At 33.8% G+C, this 17,850-nt stretch overlaps 1 protein-coding gene across 1 annotated transcript in view; it reads right to left on the bottom strand.

The window, feature by feature from the left end:
- The window catches only part of SIK2 (salt inducible kinase 2), a 140,073-nt gene that overhangs the window by 111,796 nt on the left and 10,427 nt on the right, over positions 1-17,850 (bottom strand). Inside the window, exon 2 of the mRNA XM_074304289.1 lies at positions 473-589. Within this exon, the coding sequence (XP_074160390.1) occupies positions 473-589 (117 nt within the window). The remainder of the gene's footprint in view (positions 1-472; positions 590-17,850) is intronic.

Consider the following 17,850-nt stretch of genomic DNA (forward strand, 5'->3'; position numbering starts at 1 on the left):
ATCCTAGTAAGCACATCTGATAGCATCATTTAAAATAGAATGTAAGCTTTATCCACTTCCAGATTTTACACAAAATAATATCTTAATACGTAATACAGATCATAAGCTGAATAAATTAAATTTTATCAAGGCTCTATGATGCTGACAAAATAAACGTTCACATAATGGACATTGTTACCAAAATGTTTTATGAGGCTACCACATTTTGGCCTTTAATTAGACATGTTCACCAATTTATAAAATTGGTTGTCAATTTATAAAAATACCCTGAAGTCCAATTTGTACATATAAAAATACCAGTATTTTTCACTCTCTTAACATTTTCCATTTAGAAATAATTCTAGTAATGTCCAATATCAAAGCAACTTAGCTGAACAGCAAAGTTTAAATTATATGTCTTTTACATTTGGGAAAACTAATGAATAATTTTGTAATAAAATGCAGAACTGAAACTGCAAAGTTTAAATCATACCTGGTACAGTTTTATTATGTGAGGGTGATCTAACATTTTCATTATTTGTACTTCTCTGTAGATTTTCTCTAGATTCACTGCATCCAGCTGAGATTTATCTATGATTTTTATTGCCACCTGCATCACAAAACAAAAAACAGAGTTAGTTTATAGAGGTTAAGCTTTACATTATTATAAAGGGGATATTTGAAATTTCACTGAGTATCACGAATTTTGTTAGCTATTTTAGTGTGATGAATTTATTCGTTCAACAAATACAGTATAACTAGTTTTGGTTTGGAAATGCCATTACTTTACTCTGCTAATTCCAAGAGTTTCTCTTCTAATACCGTTAAGTTCACAAAATTTAACATTTGCTTACTGCATTTACAAACACAGCAAAAATAAATTTCTCAATGCTTTACACAAACAACTGCCACTATAAGTAAAATAGGGGCCAATTTATAACCAAGATGAATCCAGCATGGAATTTTAAAGGTACTAAGTCCTCAAAGACTTTGGTCTTGGAAACCCTCCTACTCTCCAACCTTTGGGATTGTTGTAATGGAAATTTTTTTCTAAAAATAATACTGAGTACTTATGCTAGTCAAAGATAATTTCTTAATGAAATGAAGATACATTTCTGAAAACTGAGTAAAAATGAAAACAGAAAAACTAACATATATAGGTAAAGTTATAAATTATAAGAAAACAGAAATAATAATAACACAAAATTGTGTTGTTCCCAGAGTCTATTTTTTAAGTGGGTTATCTGAAATGTAGACTCACCAACAGAACCTATAAAGTGACTAAATGTGTAATAGTTTGACAACTTGTCTTCGGATTACTTCCATCCATTCTATAGAAAGAAAATAACTCACATTCTATAGTACCTTTAGTTTCATGTTTTTGTTCAGCTGACTGCTAATATTCTCATTTATATTATTATACTTACTGTTCTCCTAATTTCTTCATTAGCTATATCTTACAATATAATAATGTTCTATTAAATTCACATAATGAAATTTATTTGGACAGTCTCCAATTGATAGATACTCACTTTGTAGGGGTGGTGGGTGGGGATGAAAGAGACTATATTTGATCCTATCTTGTATTACATGCCAAGTAGAAGGATAGCTACATCAAAGGCATGAAGAGTTTGGAGTCTTTAATTCATATAATTTTTATCTGTTTTCCAGAATTATTAGACAAATTCAGAATTCCAATAATGTATCAGTATATCCATCTTCCTATAACCCCTCCAATATGGTTTTTCATCTTTTTTCATCTTTGCCAACTTGATAGATATAAAGTGAAACTTTGGGGCTGATTTGCTTTGGATTCTTCTTGTTATTAACGATTTGGAGTATTTAAAAATATAAATGTTGATTGTTTGCAATTCTCATTTCAAAATCTTTATTCATCCCTCAGATTCTTCTCCCCCCTCCCCCCCGCTGGGGTTAAGTGACTTGCCCAGGGTCACACAGCTAGGAAGTGTTAAGTGTCTGAGGTCAAATTTGAACTCGGGTCCTCCTAAATTCAAGGCTGGTGCTCTATCCACTGGGCCACCTAGCTGCCCCCCCCCCCCGATTCTTTTAACATTAGGAATAACATTGTGTTTATATCGTTTCCACCATGTGTTAAGTAAGCATTTTATAAAGATAAGCTCATTTGTTCCTCATAATAATCTTGGGAGATAGGTTATTATTATTAGTTCCATTTCAAGTTAAGGAAACTGGGAAAACATAGTTAAGTGACTTGCCCAGAATCACACAGCTATTAAGTGTCTAAGGCTGGATTTTGAACTCAATTTACAAGTAGATGCCTTTAAGAAGTATAGTTAGGGATAGGTTTCAAAATAAGTAATAGAGAAAAATCACAAAAGGCAATATAAACCATGTATATTTGGTAAGAACTAGTAAAGCTTTTGCATAAACAAAAGCTGTGCAAGTAGCTTAAAAGGAAAGAGTAGGGGAAAAATAGGGCAAAACATGAGATATAGAATAAGAAATCTAATATACACACACACCCACAGAAACACACATATGGAATTGACATAAATATAGAGGATCAAGAACCATTTTTCAATAGATTTGGAAGCTGGGTAATACAGTGGAGTACTGGGACTAGATTCAGGAAGATTAAGTTTAGACCACATCCACATGAGGTTGCATTTAGTGTTAATAACTGCGAAACAGTTAGTTCTCCAGTTTTCCCATTAGTTCTTATTGAATAGCAAGTCCTTTCCCAAGTACTTTGTGTTCTTGGTTTATTTAATATGAGACTGAATTTCTTTCTAAATCTTTGCCTCAACAATTCCACTGATCTTTTCTGTTTTAATACTAAAACGTTTTGGCAATATATGTTTTTCTCTTTTTCTGGACATGCTGTTCAACAAATGTATGTTTGCCTAAAAGACAATTTTACAGAGAATTATTTTACATACAAAATAAGTGCCTACATGGAAGTCAGAAGAAGTGATACAACGACACTCTGAGGCCTCTCTGAAGAATTCTAGAATAGATTATGAAGACATGGAAGATATTAGCACAGGACTGTCCAGCATGCCATGTGCCTGCATCAAAGAAGGTATTGGGCTCTATGAGCAAACTAGAATTGCAGTTGTTCAAAAGAAATGTGAAATGAGCAAATTTGGAGACATCTCCATGCCAAATGTTCATATAAACTATTTGTGTCTGCACTATGACAGTCTTCTAAGCTTAAATTGATCTGATCAGCTATAGTCACACTGTAACTTGACTCTAATATAGTGATGTCATTTTGGTCCTCTTTCATAACAGCTTGTTGATTAGATCAATTTTTTTTTCAAAATTCCCATTTTATTTACTTTTGAATTTCTTTTGAGATTAACTTGCTAACATTCTATATTTTTTTAACCGTATGATAAATTCATTAATCTTGTTAATGTTTTAAAAGTTAGAAAAATTCTTTTAATTGCTTTAGCTGCTTCTGGTTAATTTTGATAGGCCAATCTCATTGTTATTCCTCAAACATAATAATCTGTTTCTATGATTATTTTCCTAACCAGCTTTTTATTTGGAGCATCTATTTAGTCCACATTTACTTCATTCTTAATCTTTAGAATTCCAGGATAACAGGCCTTAGAGCTTTAAAGGATGTCAAGGGCCATATGGTCCAACCTCCTCATTTTACAGAGGAAGAAATTGTCCCCAGAAAGGTAAAGTGGCTTGCCTGAAGATACACAGGCCATAAATGGCAAAAATAGAACTTAAACCAGTTTCTCTGCCTGAAGATTCCATTCTTTCCCATGTAACATATTGCCTTCTTGTTTTTACACTTCCAGCACTCAGCATAGTGACTAGCATATTTTGAGTGAGAAACTAATAAGACTCATTGAACTGAATACCTTATAGTATAAAAGATCATCCATTAAAGACTGGTAGAACATATGCACTATATGGTATGTCTATGCATAGACAGGTTGGAAGAAACAATGAACATAAGGAATTCAGAGAAATTTGAGAATTTAGATCATTATCCATTTATCATTTTTGTTTTATTATGGTCTGTAAAATAAATGTCTATTATTTATACCTTTCTACATTTGATTTCTTTACTATACCTGCAAATGATAAGTATGCCACATAATACTAAAAATCCTTCTTGGCTAAATTAGAGTTATCTCTTTACCTCCTGATAGAGGTAAATTGCCTTTCTGCAATTAAGAATTTAGACTATTAATGCTAAGGCAAGGGTAAACAGATAAATCAATGTTTTAGAAAGAAGAGGAAATTAGATGAAGTCATAAAGTTGTATTGGTGACAAGTCTAGAAAGATATGGACTAAGTGAGCAGGAGAGTTGCAAAGCCACTAAAAGTATGAAAAGTGGGACTCATGATGTCAATTAGTACAAAAGCAGAGAGGAATTTGGAATGACTAATACTGATGTTTGCAATGTCTGCTGCAAGCAATTGCTCTCTTTGTTTAAAGTATGGCTGATTTCTTGCTTAGAAAAGGTTGAGTCTCAAAGAATACCTTACTTTCCTGCATGTTATCCAGATTAATAAATTGTTCCTTAAACACATACACACACACACACACACACACACACACACACACACACACACAGAGCAAACCAGAAATAAAACTTCATTAAGACACATTGAGAAAGAGGAGATTGGAGAATAAAAAAATATCATACCCAGAGGAAAAAAAGGCATTGTACAACTATAAATTAAAAAAAAAATAAAACCTGAAACTCTTCTTGAAGAGCTATCAGAATACTTTGAAGAAGCAGCTGCTTAATGCTCTAAGGAACAAAAATAGAACCACAGGAGCGCTCAAGTAAGAGATCATCCATCCAGTACGTATCAAAGGAAGAAAGAAGAGAATAGTGGTGGATGTTGACTCTATGTTCATGAGGTGCTGTGGCAACTGTCAACCTAAAAACAATAACATAGAGGTCCACCGTCTTTCTAGGCCACGAACAAGACATAACAGAAAACCTCTCAAGTTGTGCCAAAGCAAAGGATAACTATCTATGTCTGATGACTCACAGTGACACAAATTATACTGCCAGAAGGAACTTGGAAAGCACTGTCAGAGATAATTTTGTCTTGAACAATAAAATGAACACTATGTAGATACAAATGACATTTACCTGACTACTGTCCTCTGAAAGCAAGAAGTGCAAAGAAAAAAAAAAACAATTTAGATAGTGACCTTAATGTTAAATTTTTATTTGAGAACATAATTTGTTGCTCTGTAAGATAGCTTAACAGGTAAGCATCACAAACTCCTGGCCAGGAACAGAGTGTAATTAACAAGGCAGGAAAGAGGGAAGAAAGAAAATCAATTTTTGTTAATAAAAAAAATTAATTTAATTTTAAAAAATGTTTTTGTCTTCTATATTGCAAATCTAATTAAAAGAGCTTTAACCTAAAAGGGATGCAGGAAGCAGAAAATTGCTTATGTAAATTCCCCCAAGCTAGATCCCATATCAAATAACTAAAATGTAAGAAAAATATCAGTTGAAACATTCAGAAGTTTATAGGAGACAAACGCACAAAAGGATCCAAAAATAAAACCTATGGCACAAAAACCTAAACAAAAGTTTAGGTAACAAGCAATATGAACTAGAGGTCCTAAAATAAAAAGGGAATTTGACCTCCTAAGTATCACTAAGATTTTGATGAGACCCATATCTAGAATATGCTTCTGAATAAATATACCTTTTTCAAAAGAAACAGCACATTGAAAAATTGTGGAAAGGCAAGGTTCCTCTCATCATCATGGTTCAATGATTTCTATGTAGATGATTTCCAGATCTCTATATAAAGGGCTGAGATATCTGCTCAGCTACAGCTATGCATCTCCAACTGCTTTTTGAATATCAAGAACTGACTGAGCCATACATGAGTCTCAAACTCAATATGTCCAAAACAAATTGTATTACCAGCCCTTTGTCCTTCCAAGGTACCATTATCCTTTCAATTACTTACCAACCTCAAAGTTATTTAAAAAAATTTATTTATTCAATATTTTTCTCCAGTTACACTTAAAACAATTTTTTGTTCTAATGCTTTAAAAAATTGTTTAGAATCATTATTTAAAGGCATTTGGAGCAGTTTGGGGGAGAGGTTGGGCAACTTCCTGCCTTTACTCTGCCATCTTGGCTCCACCTTCCTCATTCTCACCTCACCTATTCTTGTCACCTCACTCTCACTCATTTTCTAATGTACGGCCAAATAAGTCATTTCTGCCTTCACAACATTTCTCATATATGTTCCATTCCCTCTACTAATATAGCCACAACCCTAGTTGATGACCTCATCTCATCTTAGTTAGATTACTACAACAGTCTTCTAATTGATCTTCTAACCTCAAATCTACCCCACAGAATATCATTCTCCATAAATTGCCAAGAGAAGGTCTTACCATGACCACCCTTCCAAATGAGCTTCAATAGCTTTCCTATTCCATTCAGGATCAAATATAAAGTTGTCTTTTTGGTATTTAAAGCTCTTTATTACTTGGTCCTTAACTACCTTTCCAATCTTCAATGCCTTTCTCTCCTTCGTGATCCTGCTACACTGCCTACTTGCAGTGACTTGAACACAATACTCCATTCCGTCTCCATGATTTTGCATTGTCTGTGCCCTATGTCTGAATTCCCTCCTTCTTACCTTTGCCTTTTAGTTTCGACAGTCTTCTTTCAAGACTCAATTCCAATCCCATTTTGTGTAATAGACCCTTCATGATCCCCCCACTTCTAATGCCTTACCTTTTCAGATTACCTTCAACTCTATACATATCTTGTGAGTACCTAGTTATTTACATCATGTGTTCCACTTTAGAACATATTATCCTTGAAGTCAGAGGGGTTTTTGTGGTTTTTTTTGTCTTTGTATTTCTAGCACTTAGGAAACAGCAAGCGTTTTAATAAAGGCTTGCGTATCTTCATCAAAGGGCCCATCTATGTCCTATTCTTGAGAAGTTGCCATCTTTCTTGGATTGATTTTCTCTAGAGTTTGACTATGAAATTATATGACATATGTATAATGTTATACATATAATATATATGACATACATATATATATAACTAGACATATTAATATGAGAAAATCTAAGAACAGAAAGGTTAAGTATGGTAGAGAACAGTTGGGTGAAGATCAATGGGAAGATAACAGAAGTTTTGTCATGGGAATGTACCACTTGGAAAGAAAGAAAAAATATACGAGGAGTTTAGAAAACTGAATTTAAGCTAGGCACAAACAAACATATAAAAGCAACATATAATATAAAGGGACTTTAATTATCCAAACATCTGTTATAGGTTTCTTTGTGTCAAAAGCAAAGCAGTTTCAATGGTAACCTCATTCTTTAAAAGGTGAAGGAACTAACAAAAAGAAGTTGGATTCTAGACCTTAATTTCACTAACAGGATATGATAGGGATCCTGAAGGAGAAGTGACCACTCCCTCTTATAATTTGTAATAAAAGAAAGGAAACCCTGGCACAGTCTGACATGAACCTTAGATTTTGGAAGACCAGATTTCAAAGGGTTTATTATTTTAAAAAGTAGATAAAATTTCATATTTCAAAATTCTACAGGGGAAATCAGTCCCACAGAGATGGAAAATTATCAAGAATTCACAAACAGGAACCTTATAAAGAGATGTATGTAGATGAACACAGAATTTACCAACCAACTTAAGTTTTTATAAAGACATACACAGAAAATGAAATCAAATAATAGAGGATGAATACAAAAGCAAAGTTGTAAGAATATTACAAAGTTGTAAGAATATTACAAAGTTGTAAGAATATTATTAGTATGGAAATTCAGAATGAGTTATGGTCAGTAAGGAAGCTAAAAATAATAAAAAGTTGTGTTTTTTGGGGTTTTTTTTTAAGCTATTCTGGAATAAAGAGAAGTTCCAAAGGTAAGAGGGCAATTTTGGGACAGGTTGGATAAGAGGGGGAAAAAAGAGAGAAATAAATTGTTCAGTTCTTAAATTTGCTTCTGTTTATTAAAAGAGGGATCTTTGCACTACAAAAGAGAATAAATTGGCTAGAGGGGAGTTAATAACCAATATAAATAAGGCAACAATAAGAAAGTACCTTACTGACCTGATAAATTCAAATCACCTGGCCTAAATGAACTACACTTAAAAGTAAAGGTAGATATGATCTTGGCTCAGAGAATCCTTCTCTTCTTTCAAGACACAGCAGGTTGTTATTATTGTTCATCTCTGGTTCTAGAAGACCAATAACATCAGAAGGGTGATGTCTTGACTTGCAAGTGAATTGAATTTAAGTGAGGCTGGGTTGTGCTAAGTCATCAGCTTCACTCTCCCCTCCAAAGTCACCTAAGTCCAGTGGGTAAGACATAGATCAGCATGAACGGAGAAGACCCCAGATATAGTGGGAGGGAGATCTTGTACTTTTTAAGCTAAGCTCTTTAACAAGTCTCAGTTTGTCTGAGGCAATACCATTTTAAAGCCAGGTAAGAAATGAGGCAAGAGATGGCTTGCCTACTCAAAACAAACAAACAAACAAGCAAGCAAACAAACAAATAAATAAATAATTATATATATATATATATATATATGTGTGTGTATATATATACATACATATATATATACATACATACATACATATATATATAGAGAGAGAGAGAAGAGAAGAGAAGAGAAGAGAAGAGAAGAGAAGAGAAGAGAAGAGAAGAGAAGAGAAGAGAAGAGAAGAGAAGAGAAGAGAAGAGAAGAGAAGAGAAGAGAAGAGAAGAGAAGAGAAGAAGAGGAGAGGAGAGGAGAGGAGAGGAGAGGAGAGGAGAGGAGAGGAGAGGAGAGGAGAGGAACAGAAATATTTACAATTCACATTACCTATGAACCATCAAAATCCAAACAATGACCAAATAAGGCTTGGGCTGGGATGTATTATTGGCCAATTAGTGGGAGCCAGAATGATTTAAATTTAAGGCATGGTCACAAAGAGTTAAGGGTCCCTGTTTTTAAAAAATGAGAGAATAAAATAATGATAAAGGGGAATAAAAGGAAGTGAAAAAAAATCTAACCTTCCAAAACCCCCCCAAAATTTTGTGAGATATGACCTGTTAGTAAATTCCCTTTCAAGACACAGTTCATGTGCCACCTTTAAGAAGAGCATGATCTCCACAATATTCAGTTCTATGTACAAGTTCTTCTGTTCTACATTATATATAGAAATTTTTAAAGTTTAGAATTTTTTAAATAAAAATTTACATGAAGTTTTCCTGATGAGCTCCTTGAATTTACCTATTTTGTATGTATTCTACATATACTTATAGATCTCTATATTGTCTTACTTATAGAATATAAGCTCCTTGACAGTAGGGACTTTTTCATTCATTGTATCCATATTTCCTGTGCCTGGCACATACTTGGTGCTTAAAAATGCTTGCTAATTAAGTAGCTAAATATTGATACCTTGTCAGTCATGCATGAAGAGTGGAAAAACAGGAAAGGTTCTATAGGATTGGAAGGGCAAGGGTCAAAAAAAGGAGAAGAAAGCCTGCAAACTAGGCCAGTGACCTTGGCCTGGATTTGTAAAACACATTTAGTAGAAATTATTAAGAGATGATTAATAATGTATGGAAAATAAAGTGGTGATCATAAAGAATTACCACGGTTTTTATCAGGCTGACCTTATTTTTTCTTCTGACTTGGTTACCAACCTGATAGAACAGAGAAATGCTGTTGATATTGCTACTAAATTTTACTAAAGGATTTGCTAAAACATCTCAATCAGCCAATAAGTATTTATTAAAGGCTCACTATGTGCCAATGCTAAGTAGCACTGAGGCTACAAAGAAAAAGCAAAAACAGTCCCTGTTCTCAAAGACTGTACTTTCATTGCAGATGTAAGTATACTGGAGGTATATAGAACATAGATTCAAGGTAACCTTAGCAAGGAAGGCTCTAACAGCTGAAGGGACAAGAAAAGTATTTCTGCAGAAGGTAGCATTTCAGTTGAGTTTTGAAGTGAGCCAGGAAAGCGCAGAGATTAGGAAGCAAAGCATTCCATGCATGAGGGACAGCCAGTGAAAATATCCAGTGTTAGAAGATGGAACATCATCTTCCAGTAACAACAAAAAGGCTATTGTCATTGGACCGAAGAATATCAGGAAGGTGGGGGATGGTAACTAGTATCAAATGCTATCTAGGTCAAGATAGATCAAGACTGAGAAAAGTTCATTAGATTTAGCAATTTCTGAGTCTTTGTTAAAACATCGAAGGCTTTTACAGATTTGGAAATGGCTGAATGTGCGCTCCAAAGAACAGTCATCATTTTTTATTTCATCTTGATAGAAATTCACCAATCAAGTGATCCAGGATACTTTGCATAGTGCTATTTAATATTTTTGTTAATGACTTGGATACAAAACATAGGTAACATTTGCCAAGTTTTTAAATGGCTCTAATCTGGCAAGGATAACTAATACAATGAATAACTGAGTCAGGATCCAAAAACATCTTAACAGACTAGAAGTGAAGCAAAGTTGACAGTTAATAAGGACAAATATAAAGTGTTACTCTTGGGTTCAATAACAATCTCACAAATACAAGGTGGGGGGGCATGGTTGGATAACAGTTTTTCTGGGGAAAAAAAAAGAAAAAAATCTAGTAGAAGTTTTAGTGGTTTGCCAACACTAATTAATATTGTGATGTGATAACCCAAAAAGCTCATATCACCTTGGGCTGCATTAAAAGAAGCAAAACTTCAACAAGAAGAATCTGTTAGTCCTGTTGTTTCCCAACCCTCCAATTTTGTACCAGAATTGGTACAAGTGATTCACTTCAAGGAGCAAGTTTAGAAAAGGCAATACTGACCCTGAGAGTATCAAAAGAGTAATCAGATTGGTTGATAGAGCTCGAGTCCACCTTACATGATAATCAATGGAAGGAATTAACATTTAAGCTGGAAAAAGAGTCACAGGAGACATGATAGCTATCTTGAAGGGGCTGTCCTTATGAAAATGGGATTAGACTTGACTGATGTGGCTCTAAAGAAAAAGACAACTGGTAGAAAAATTAAGGCTGGAGATCAGAAAGAATTTCCTAACACCTGGAGCTATTTATAAATAGAATAAACTCCTTTACAAGTACTGGATTACTCTTCAAGCAAAGGTTGGAGTGATACTATGGACATGTTGCATGAGTAATTCCTTTCCAGAAATAAGTTTCATGGGATGACTGATGAGAGCCCTTCCAATTATTAAATTCTGTGGCTAGTATAACTGGAGAAAATAAAAAGCAGAATTGTTATAAATTTTGATAGTGCATGCTAATAGATTACAATACAATACAATACATACAATAAAAATCTGAAAATAAGGGTTTGCTTATAAGCTATAATCTTAACATCAATATTAATAATAAGTGTTTTACTGTATTACTGTCTTACAAGTGGATGAACTGGTTTTTATATACTCATTAAATAGGCTATGTTTATAATCCTGGATATATCAAAAATTGTTTTTCCTTATGTTTGTATATAACTGTTGACTGTGCTTTATATTAGAATTTGGGCTAATAAGTCCCGACTATATGAAACCAAATTTAATTTTATTATTTCAAGAAATTATGGCAAGATTAGTTGTTACTAAAGCTTAGCATTAGAACTTATCTTTCTACTGTCTCAGTCTGAAAGCCACATTAATACAAAAAGCAGCACTGTTTATTACTAAATAATATTTAAAAGATTAATTTCCTTCTCATATGAAAAATGAAAGGCCCTTAAATTAAAATACATACGTAAAAGGTGTTAAACTATTTTAGGCAATAACAATTCTACAGAGAATTCATCATCAACTCATATAAAAAAAGGAAGATGCAAAAAAAATGACAGTGGGGGTTTGCAAGGAAGTTATATAGTTAGAGAAATACTTTTCTAACCACCATATCAGAAAGGATTAACATACATTTGCTATTTGAGGTAATATTTTATTATCATTTAGTTAATAATGTTTTAATTGTTCAATGGCATTTCAAGGCGCCAGGCATTACTATCCCCATTATAGGACGGGAACTACCAAGACAGGAATGTACTTTTTCAGGCTCAAAAATATAGCACTGAATGAGATCAAGGATATAATAGCAGATTCTAAATCCCATCATAACACACACTGGTTTTTTTGTTTGTTTGTTTGGTTTTTTTGAGGCTGAGGTTAAGTGACTTGCCCAGGGTCACACAGCTAGTAAGTATTAAGTATCTGAGACCACATTTGAACTCGGGTCCTCCTGAATTTAAGGCTGGTGCTCTATCCACTTGCTTGGAACTCACACTGTTAATAAGCATAGTTTAAAAAAATTCAGTGAAAGAAGTACTAAAATTTTATATCTAGAGTAAAATTTACTTGACTGAATATCTTAAACTTTTGAGAATAAAACTGGAATTTTTTCCTTTCAAATTTATACTTCAAATACAAGAGAATTCAATAATAAAAACAAATGGCAAAGTCTTAACTAGATTAAATGGTGGTTAGGATGACTTTTTTTTTTTTTTGTAAATTAAAATGTTTATTGTTAGGATTACTAAGTGAGAACTCAGGTTGTCTGGACAGTGACAAGGTGAGAATTCAGGTTTTCTGGACAATTAAAGGTGAAACTCAGGTTGACTTGATAAGGGGGCAAGCTCATTGGCTGGGGTGGTTCTTCCCAGAAGCCCTTGCATGATCCCACGCCCATTCTCTGGGAGGATAAAAGAGACAGCACTGGGCCCAGAGAGCAGATCGGCCTGGAGAAGGATAAGAACTGGAGGAGATTCAGAGCCAGGATTCAAGAAGAAGAGGGTCTCTGCATTGCATCAGGCTTGACGGGGCTCTCTGCAGGAAGGGAAGTCACTTCTCTGGACAAGAGTTAACAGCAACTGCCTGGAGACAACGGTTTGTTACAGGAAGAAGAATCTGTCTGAAAGATTTGAGTAGACACAGCAGATCTCTTCCCAGAGAGTGATCCAGCAGCTTCTGGAGACGACAGCTCGCTACATTTTGGCGCCCAACGTGGGGCAAGGACTTTTGCTTATCCTGACAAGAGGAGCTAGACCAGACCTTCGCAGTTTATTACTGTTGAGTGTTTATTAATAACATGGACAAACATTGTGGTAAATTGAATAGAAAGCTGACTTCAAAGGCAGGAAGACTACAATACTCCATAAATGTGATGCGATTATTATTTTTACCATTGTGATATTTCTGTCATCACTTTACATTGTCAAACTTGCAAGTTCAGCACTTAAGAAGCTATTTATTTACTCCTAACATTTTTTTAAATTGTTTTTATTATATATATATTTTTTTATAATATTATCCCTTGTATTCATTTTTCCAAATTACCCCCCCTCCCTCTATTCCCTCCCCCCGATGACAGGCAATCCCATACATTTTACATGTGTTACAATATAGTCTAGGTACAATACATGTGTGTGAATATCTTTTCTTGTTGCACATAAACATTAGAATCCGAAGGTACATGCAACCTGGGCAGACAGATATTAGTGCTAACAATTTACATTCACTTCCCAGTGTTTCTTCTCTGGGTGTAGCTACCTCTGTCCATCATTGATCAACTGGAAGTGAGTTTCTTCTTTATGTTGAAGATTTCCACTTCCATCAGAATACAGGTTAGGATGACTTTTCTTGAATTGGAGAAATATTTAAAGTCAAAGTGATATTTTAATATCAATAAAATGTAACAGGCTTTTTAGGATTATGTAAAAAACAACTTATTGGATTATGTATATATGTATGTATATCAATATGTCAACAATTTACTATTTTAACAACTTATATATCAGTGTGGATTTCCAATTTGCTCCATTCTAATCTACCATTAATCAATTTAATTTTAATGTTATGAGTTTTCCTGATTAACCCTATGGCTTTGACTACTGAGTTAGAATTACCCATGAGTTATTCTTTGATAGAACAAAAAACATTTTCCAGCAATATCCTTTACAAAAGAAACTTTATAAGAATAGCTTATATTAAAAAAAAAATAGCTTATATTAAAAAAGATGGGAAAGAGATAAACAGAAAAAATGCCAAACTTCTGAAATCCATTTAATTTCAAGGAAATCAATGTGCTAATAATTTACAATAGATCATTAATCAAATATCTTCATGTGACTCAGAATAAGAGACCTAGTTTCAGTTATTTCCAAATGCATGTTTTCTTACGTGCTTTAGATTAAGAAAGTGAATTTCCCAGGAGGAAGTTTTACATCAGAAATATTTGAAACTCTGCTAGAGTTCAAAATTTCTACAGAATATCAAAGTTTTACACAATAGTTACTTTGCATTTTCACAGTATTTTTCCACTTAAAAAAACCCCAAAAAACAAACAAACAAACAAACAAACAAAACCAGGGGCAGCTAGCTAGTGCAATAGATAAAGCACCAATCCTTAAGTCAGGAAGACCTGAGTTCAAAATGTGACCTCAGATATTTGACACTGATTAGCTGTGAAGTCACTTAATCCTGACTGCTTTGCCCTTCCCAACAAAAAAGGAGAAAAAAAAATAAACAATTTTCCATAGACTTTACTACTGAAAATTGATAACATAACATGATATACAAAGCAATTACAAAATATTGAGTATAGCATTTTTATTACATGGCTAAAGCATGGATTATTTGACTTATCCTGTTACAAAATTAATCCCTGAATATTAATAATAATGGTAGCTGACATTTACATACTATCTTCCAGGCACTGTACTACACACTTTACAATTAACATATCATTTGATACTCATAATCATACTGGGAGGTGGATTCAATTATTAATCTCTGTTTTACAGATGAGCAAACTGAAGCAAACCAAAAGAGGTTAAGTGACTTGCCTAGGGATCACACAATAAGTGTTTGAGGGCAGATTTGAAGTTAGATCCAGGGTTGGTGTTTTATTCACTATGCCACTTACTTGCTTCAGTATCACATATATCACAACTAAAAACCTGTTAATTTGTTGATTTGTGGATTTTACTATACTACTATTTAAAATATTAAATTGTTATTTGATGCTCATTCAGAACAAGATAATTTGGTTACTAAGGAATAAAACAAAAAGTATAAATAATTCTTCAAGTAACAGCAAGTGGCAGAGAAAAGACCACAGATTCATAGATTTAGAGATAAAAGGGACCTACAGGAAACACAAAGGATTCCTATAGGTTGCATATTGACTTAAAAAACATAAGTTAATATTATCTATGTTGTATTATGTTTTTATTTTTTATAAGCACTTCCTTTAAGCACATATTAATTTAGGTCTAGAAAACTTCAAATTAATATGACCTATGTTGAATAATATTTTTATTTATTTTATAAAACATTTCCCAATTATATTTAAATCTGGGTCAAGAATGAATTTGACAAGGGCAGCTAGGTAGTAAAATGGGTAGAGTACCAGCCCTGAAGTCAGGAGGACCTGAGTGCAAATCTGACCTCAGACATTTAATACTTCCTAGCTGTGTGACCTTGGGTAAGTCACTTAACCACAACTGCCTGGGGGGGGGGGGGGGAGAATCAGTTTGACACCTCTGATTTGCCCCAACACTATCAATTTACAAATGAGGAAACAACCACAGAGAAGTGACTTGTCCAAGTTCATATAGTCAAGTAGTGACAAAATTGATTGGAACTGAAATTGTCTTGACTTCAAATCCCACATATTTTCTACTATACCAGGTTCCTTCTCAAGACACAATGGAAATGTGCCAAGAATGATGCTAAGTGATAGTGACACAGAAATTAATACTTCTTTTTCTCAAAAAGCTCACACTGTAACTTAAAGGAGGTAATACCTATGTACAATTAGGCTTTGGGGCAGCAGGAAAGGTTTGGTGGTTCCTAGGATTCAGTGGGTAAGGTATTTAACAAATTCCAGGAATCCTTAGGGTATAATGGCAGGTGGATAAAATGCCTATGGATCTGGAAGGCATAATGGTAGGGCAGATGATAAGGAACGTGGAAATCATCTTATCACAGATTTTATAGCTATAAACTGCTTGTTCGTCCAAGTAATAAAAGTGGTCATGTCTACAGTCAACAATTCTTGGGAAAGGAGTAATTAGCAGACTGTAAGATCAGAGTGGAGTCAGCTTCTGGGTTATCTCTGTGACATATATAAAAAAGAGCCACAATAAAGTACAAAATAAAAAAGTATGAAAGATCAAGATGTACAAGTTCTGTAGGAATTTGAAAGAGAGAGTTTACTTCTGGTTTTGGGGAAAGAAGATAACCAGGAAAAGCTAAGTAGAGGAAATGTGACATTTTAAAGAGTCTGTTAACTGCATAAAATGTTATGACAAAGCACAACTGCTTCTCAAAAACTTCTATTCTGGAGTAGAGTGGGTAAGGTTGCCTTTGGGAAAAGGCACACTTTTTTTTAATGACTTCAAGTTTTCCCCTGAAACAAAGAGCCATGTTTTCAGAACTTACATTCTTTTAATAATGTTGCATGGCTACAAATCATAAACTCTTCCATTTAAGAACTGAAATTGAAGATCACTCAGCAGGAAAAAGGCAAGACATATGGCAGATCGATATAGGCTGAAATATATTACAAATGAGGAATCCCAAAGAAGAAATAATGTAGAATATGTGTCAGAGAAATGTAATACCTGGAAAAAAAAGGAAAAAAAAAAAAACAGGCTCATCACATTTGCAATGTGAATGTTAAGAGACAGAGAATATGAGTACTCCATTGGTACCCATAAAATATCAAGAAAAAGCAATGACAGAAATTAAGTTTAGACCAACATTTTATACCATATATCTTATGTTCCAATGGATAAATTATCAAAATGACATAGGTCATATCATAAACAAACTAGAAAGGAATGGAAGGAGATAACCTTTAACAATTATGAAGAGTTATTGGCCAAATAGGGACTAGAAATTATCTTAAAAGATAAAAACAGAAAATTTTGATTATATCAAATTGAAAAGCTCCTGCATAAACAAAATTAATTCAATTAGGAGAAGGGAAACAGTTAACTGGGAAATAAATCTTTGCGCCAAATTTCTGGTTGAAAGATCTGACAACCAGGATATTCAGGAAACTGATGCAAATATAGCAGAACATGAACCATTTCTCAATAATTATATGTGTCAAAGGATAATAACTAGCTGTTCTCTAAAAAAGAAATAGAAGCTATCAACATCCATATTAAAATTCTTCAAATCACTGATTAAAACAACTCTAAGAGTCCTTCTTCATACTTATCAAACAGAACAGTGAAAGGCTTATTACATGAAAATAGGTTAAAGAAACATGAAGAGAAGGTTTAAGGGGTATATGATTGCTGTCTTCAAGTATTTGAAAGGCTATCACAAACCTGCAGAGAGATTAGACCTTTTTTGTTTGGCTGCAGACAACAATCCAGAAGCAATATGGAAAATGCAAAGAAATTTTAGTTTGATGTGAAAAAAAGTTCCCTCATCACTGGACTTATATAGGACAGGAACAGGCCACCTCATTAGCATGATCAATTAGAGTTCTCCTATTACTACAGGTTTTCAAGCAGAAGCTGGATAATGACATCAAAGGCATGTCATAGTAGAGATTTCAGTTGGACAAGATGGCTGGTCTCTACCTATTTCAAATATGTGAGTATGTGTCCTAGAGGAAGGGGTGGTCAATATATATCAAAAGCTGCACAAAGAAGTTAAGAAAGATTAGGAAAGTTGAAAGACCACACTGGATTTAGCAATTAAGTGACTATAACTGTTCTCTCTGATAATATCAACAGTTGGAGCTGGAAGCTGAATTATAATAGTAGTGAGGAGGTGAGGAGGTATAGGCAAAATACAAATATAGACAATTTTTTCAAGGAGTTTCACAGTTAAAGGGAAGAAATGTATAATAGTTC

The sequence above is a fragment of the Sminthopsis crassicaudata genome, chromosome 3, assembly GCF_048593235.1.
Source record: "Sminthopsis crassicaudata isolate SCR6 chromosome 3, ASM4859323v1, whole genome shotgun sequence".
NCBI classification, from domain to species: domain Eukaryota; kingdom Metazoa; phylum Chordata; class Mammalia; order Dasyuromorphia; family Dasyuridae; genus Sminthopsis; species Sminthopsis crassicaudata.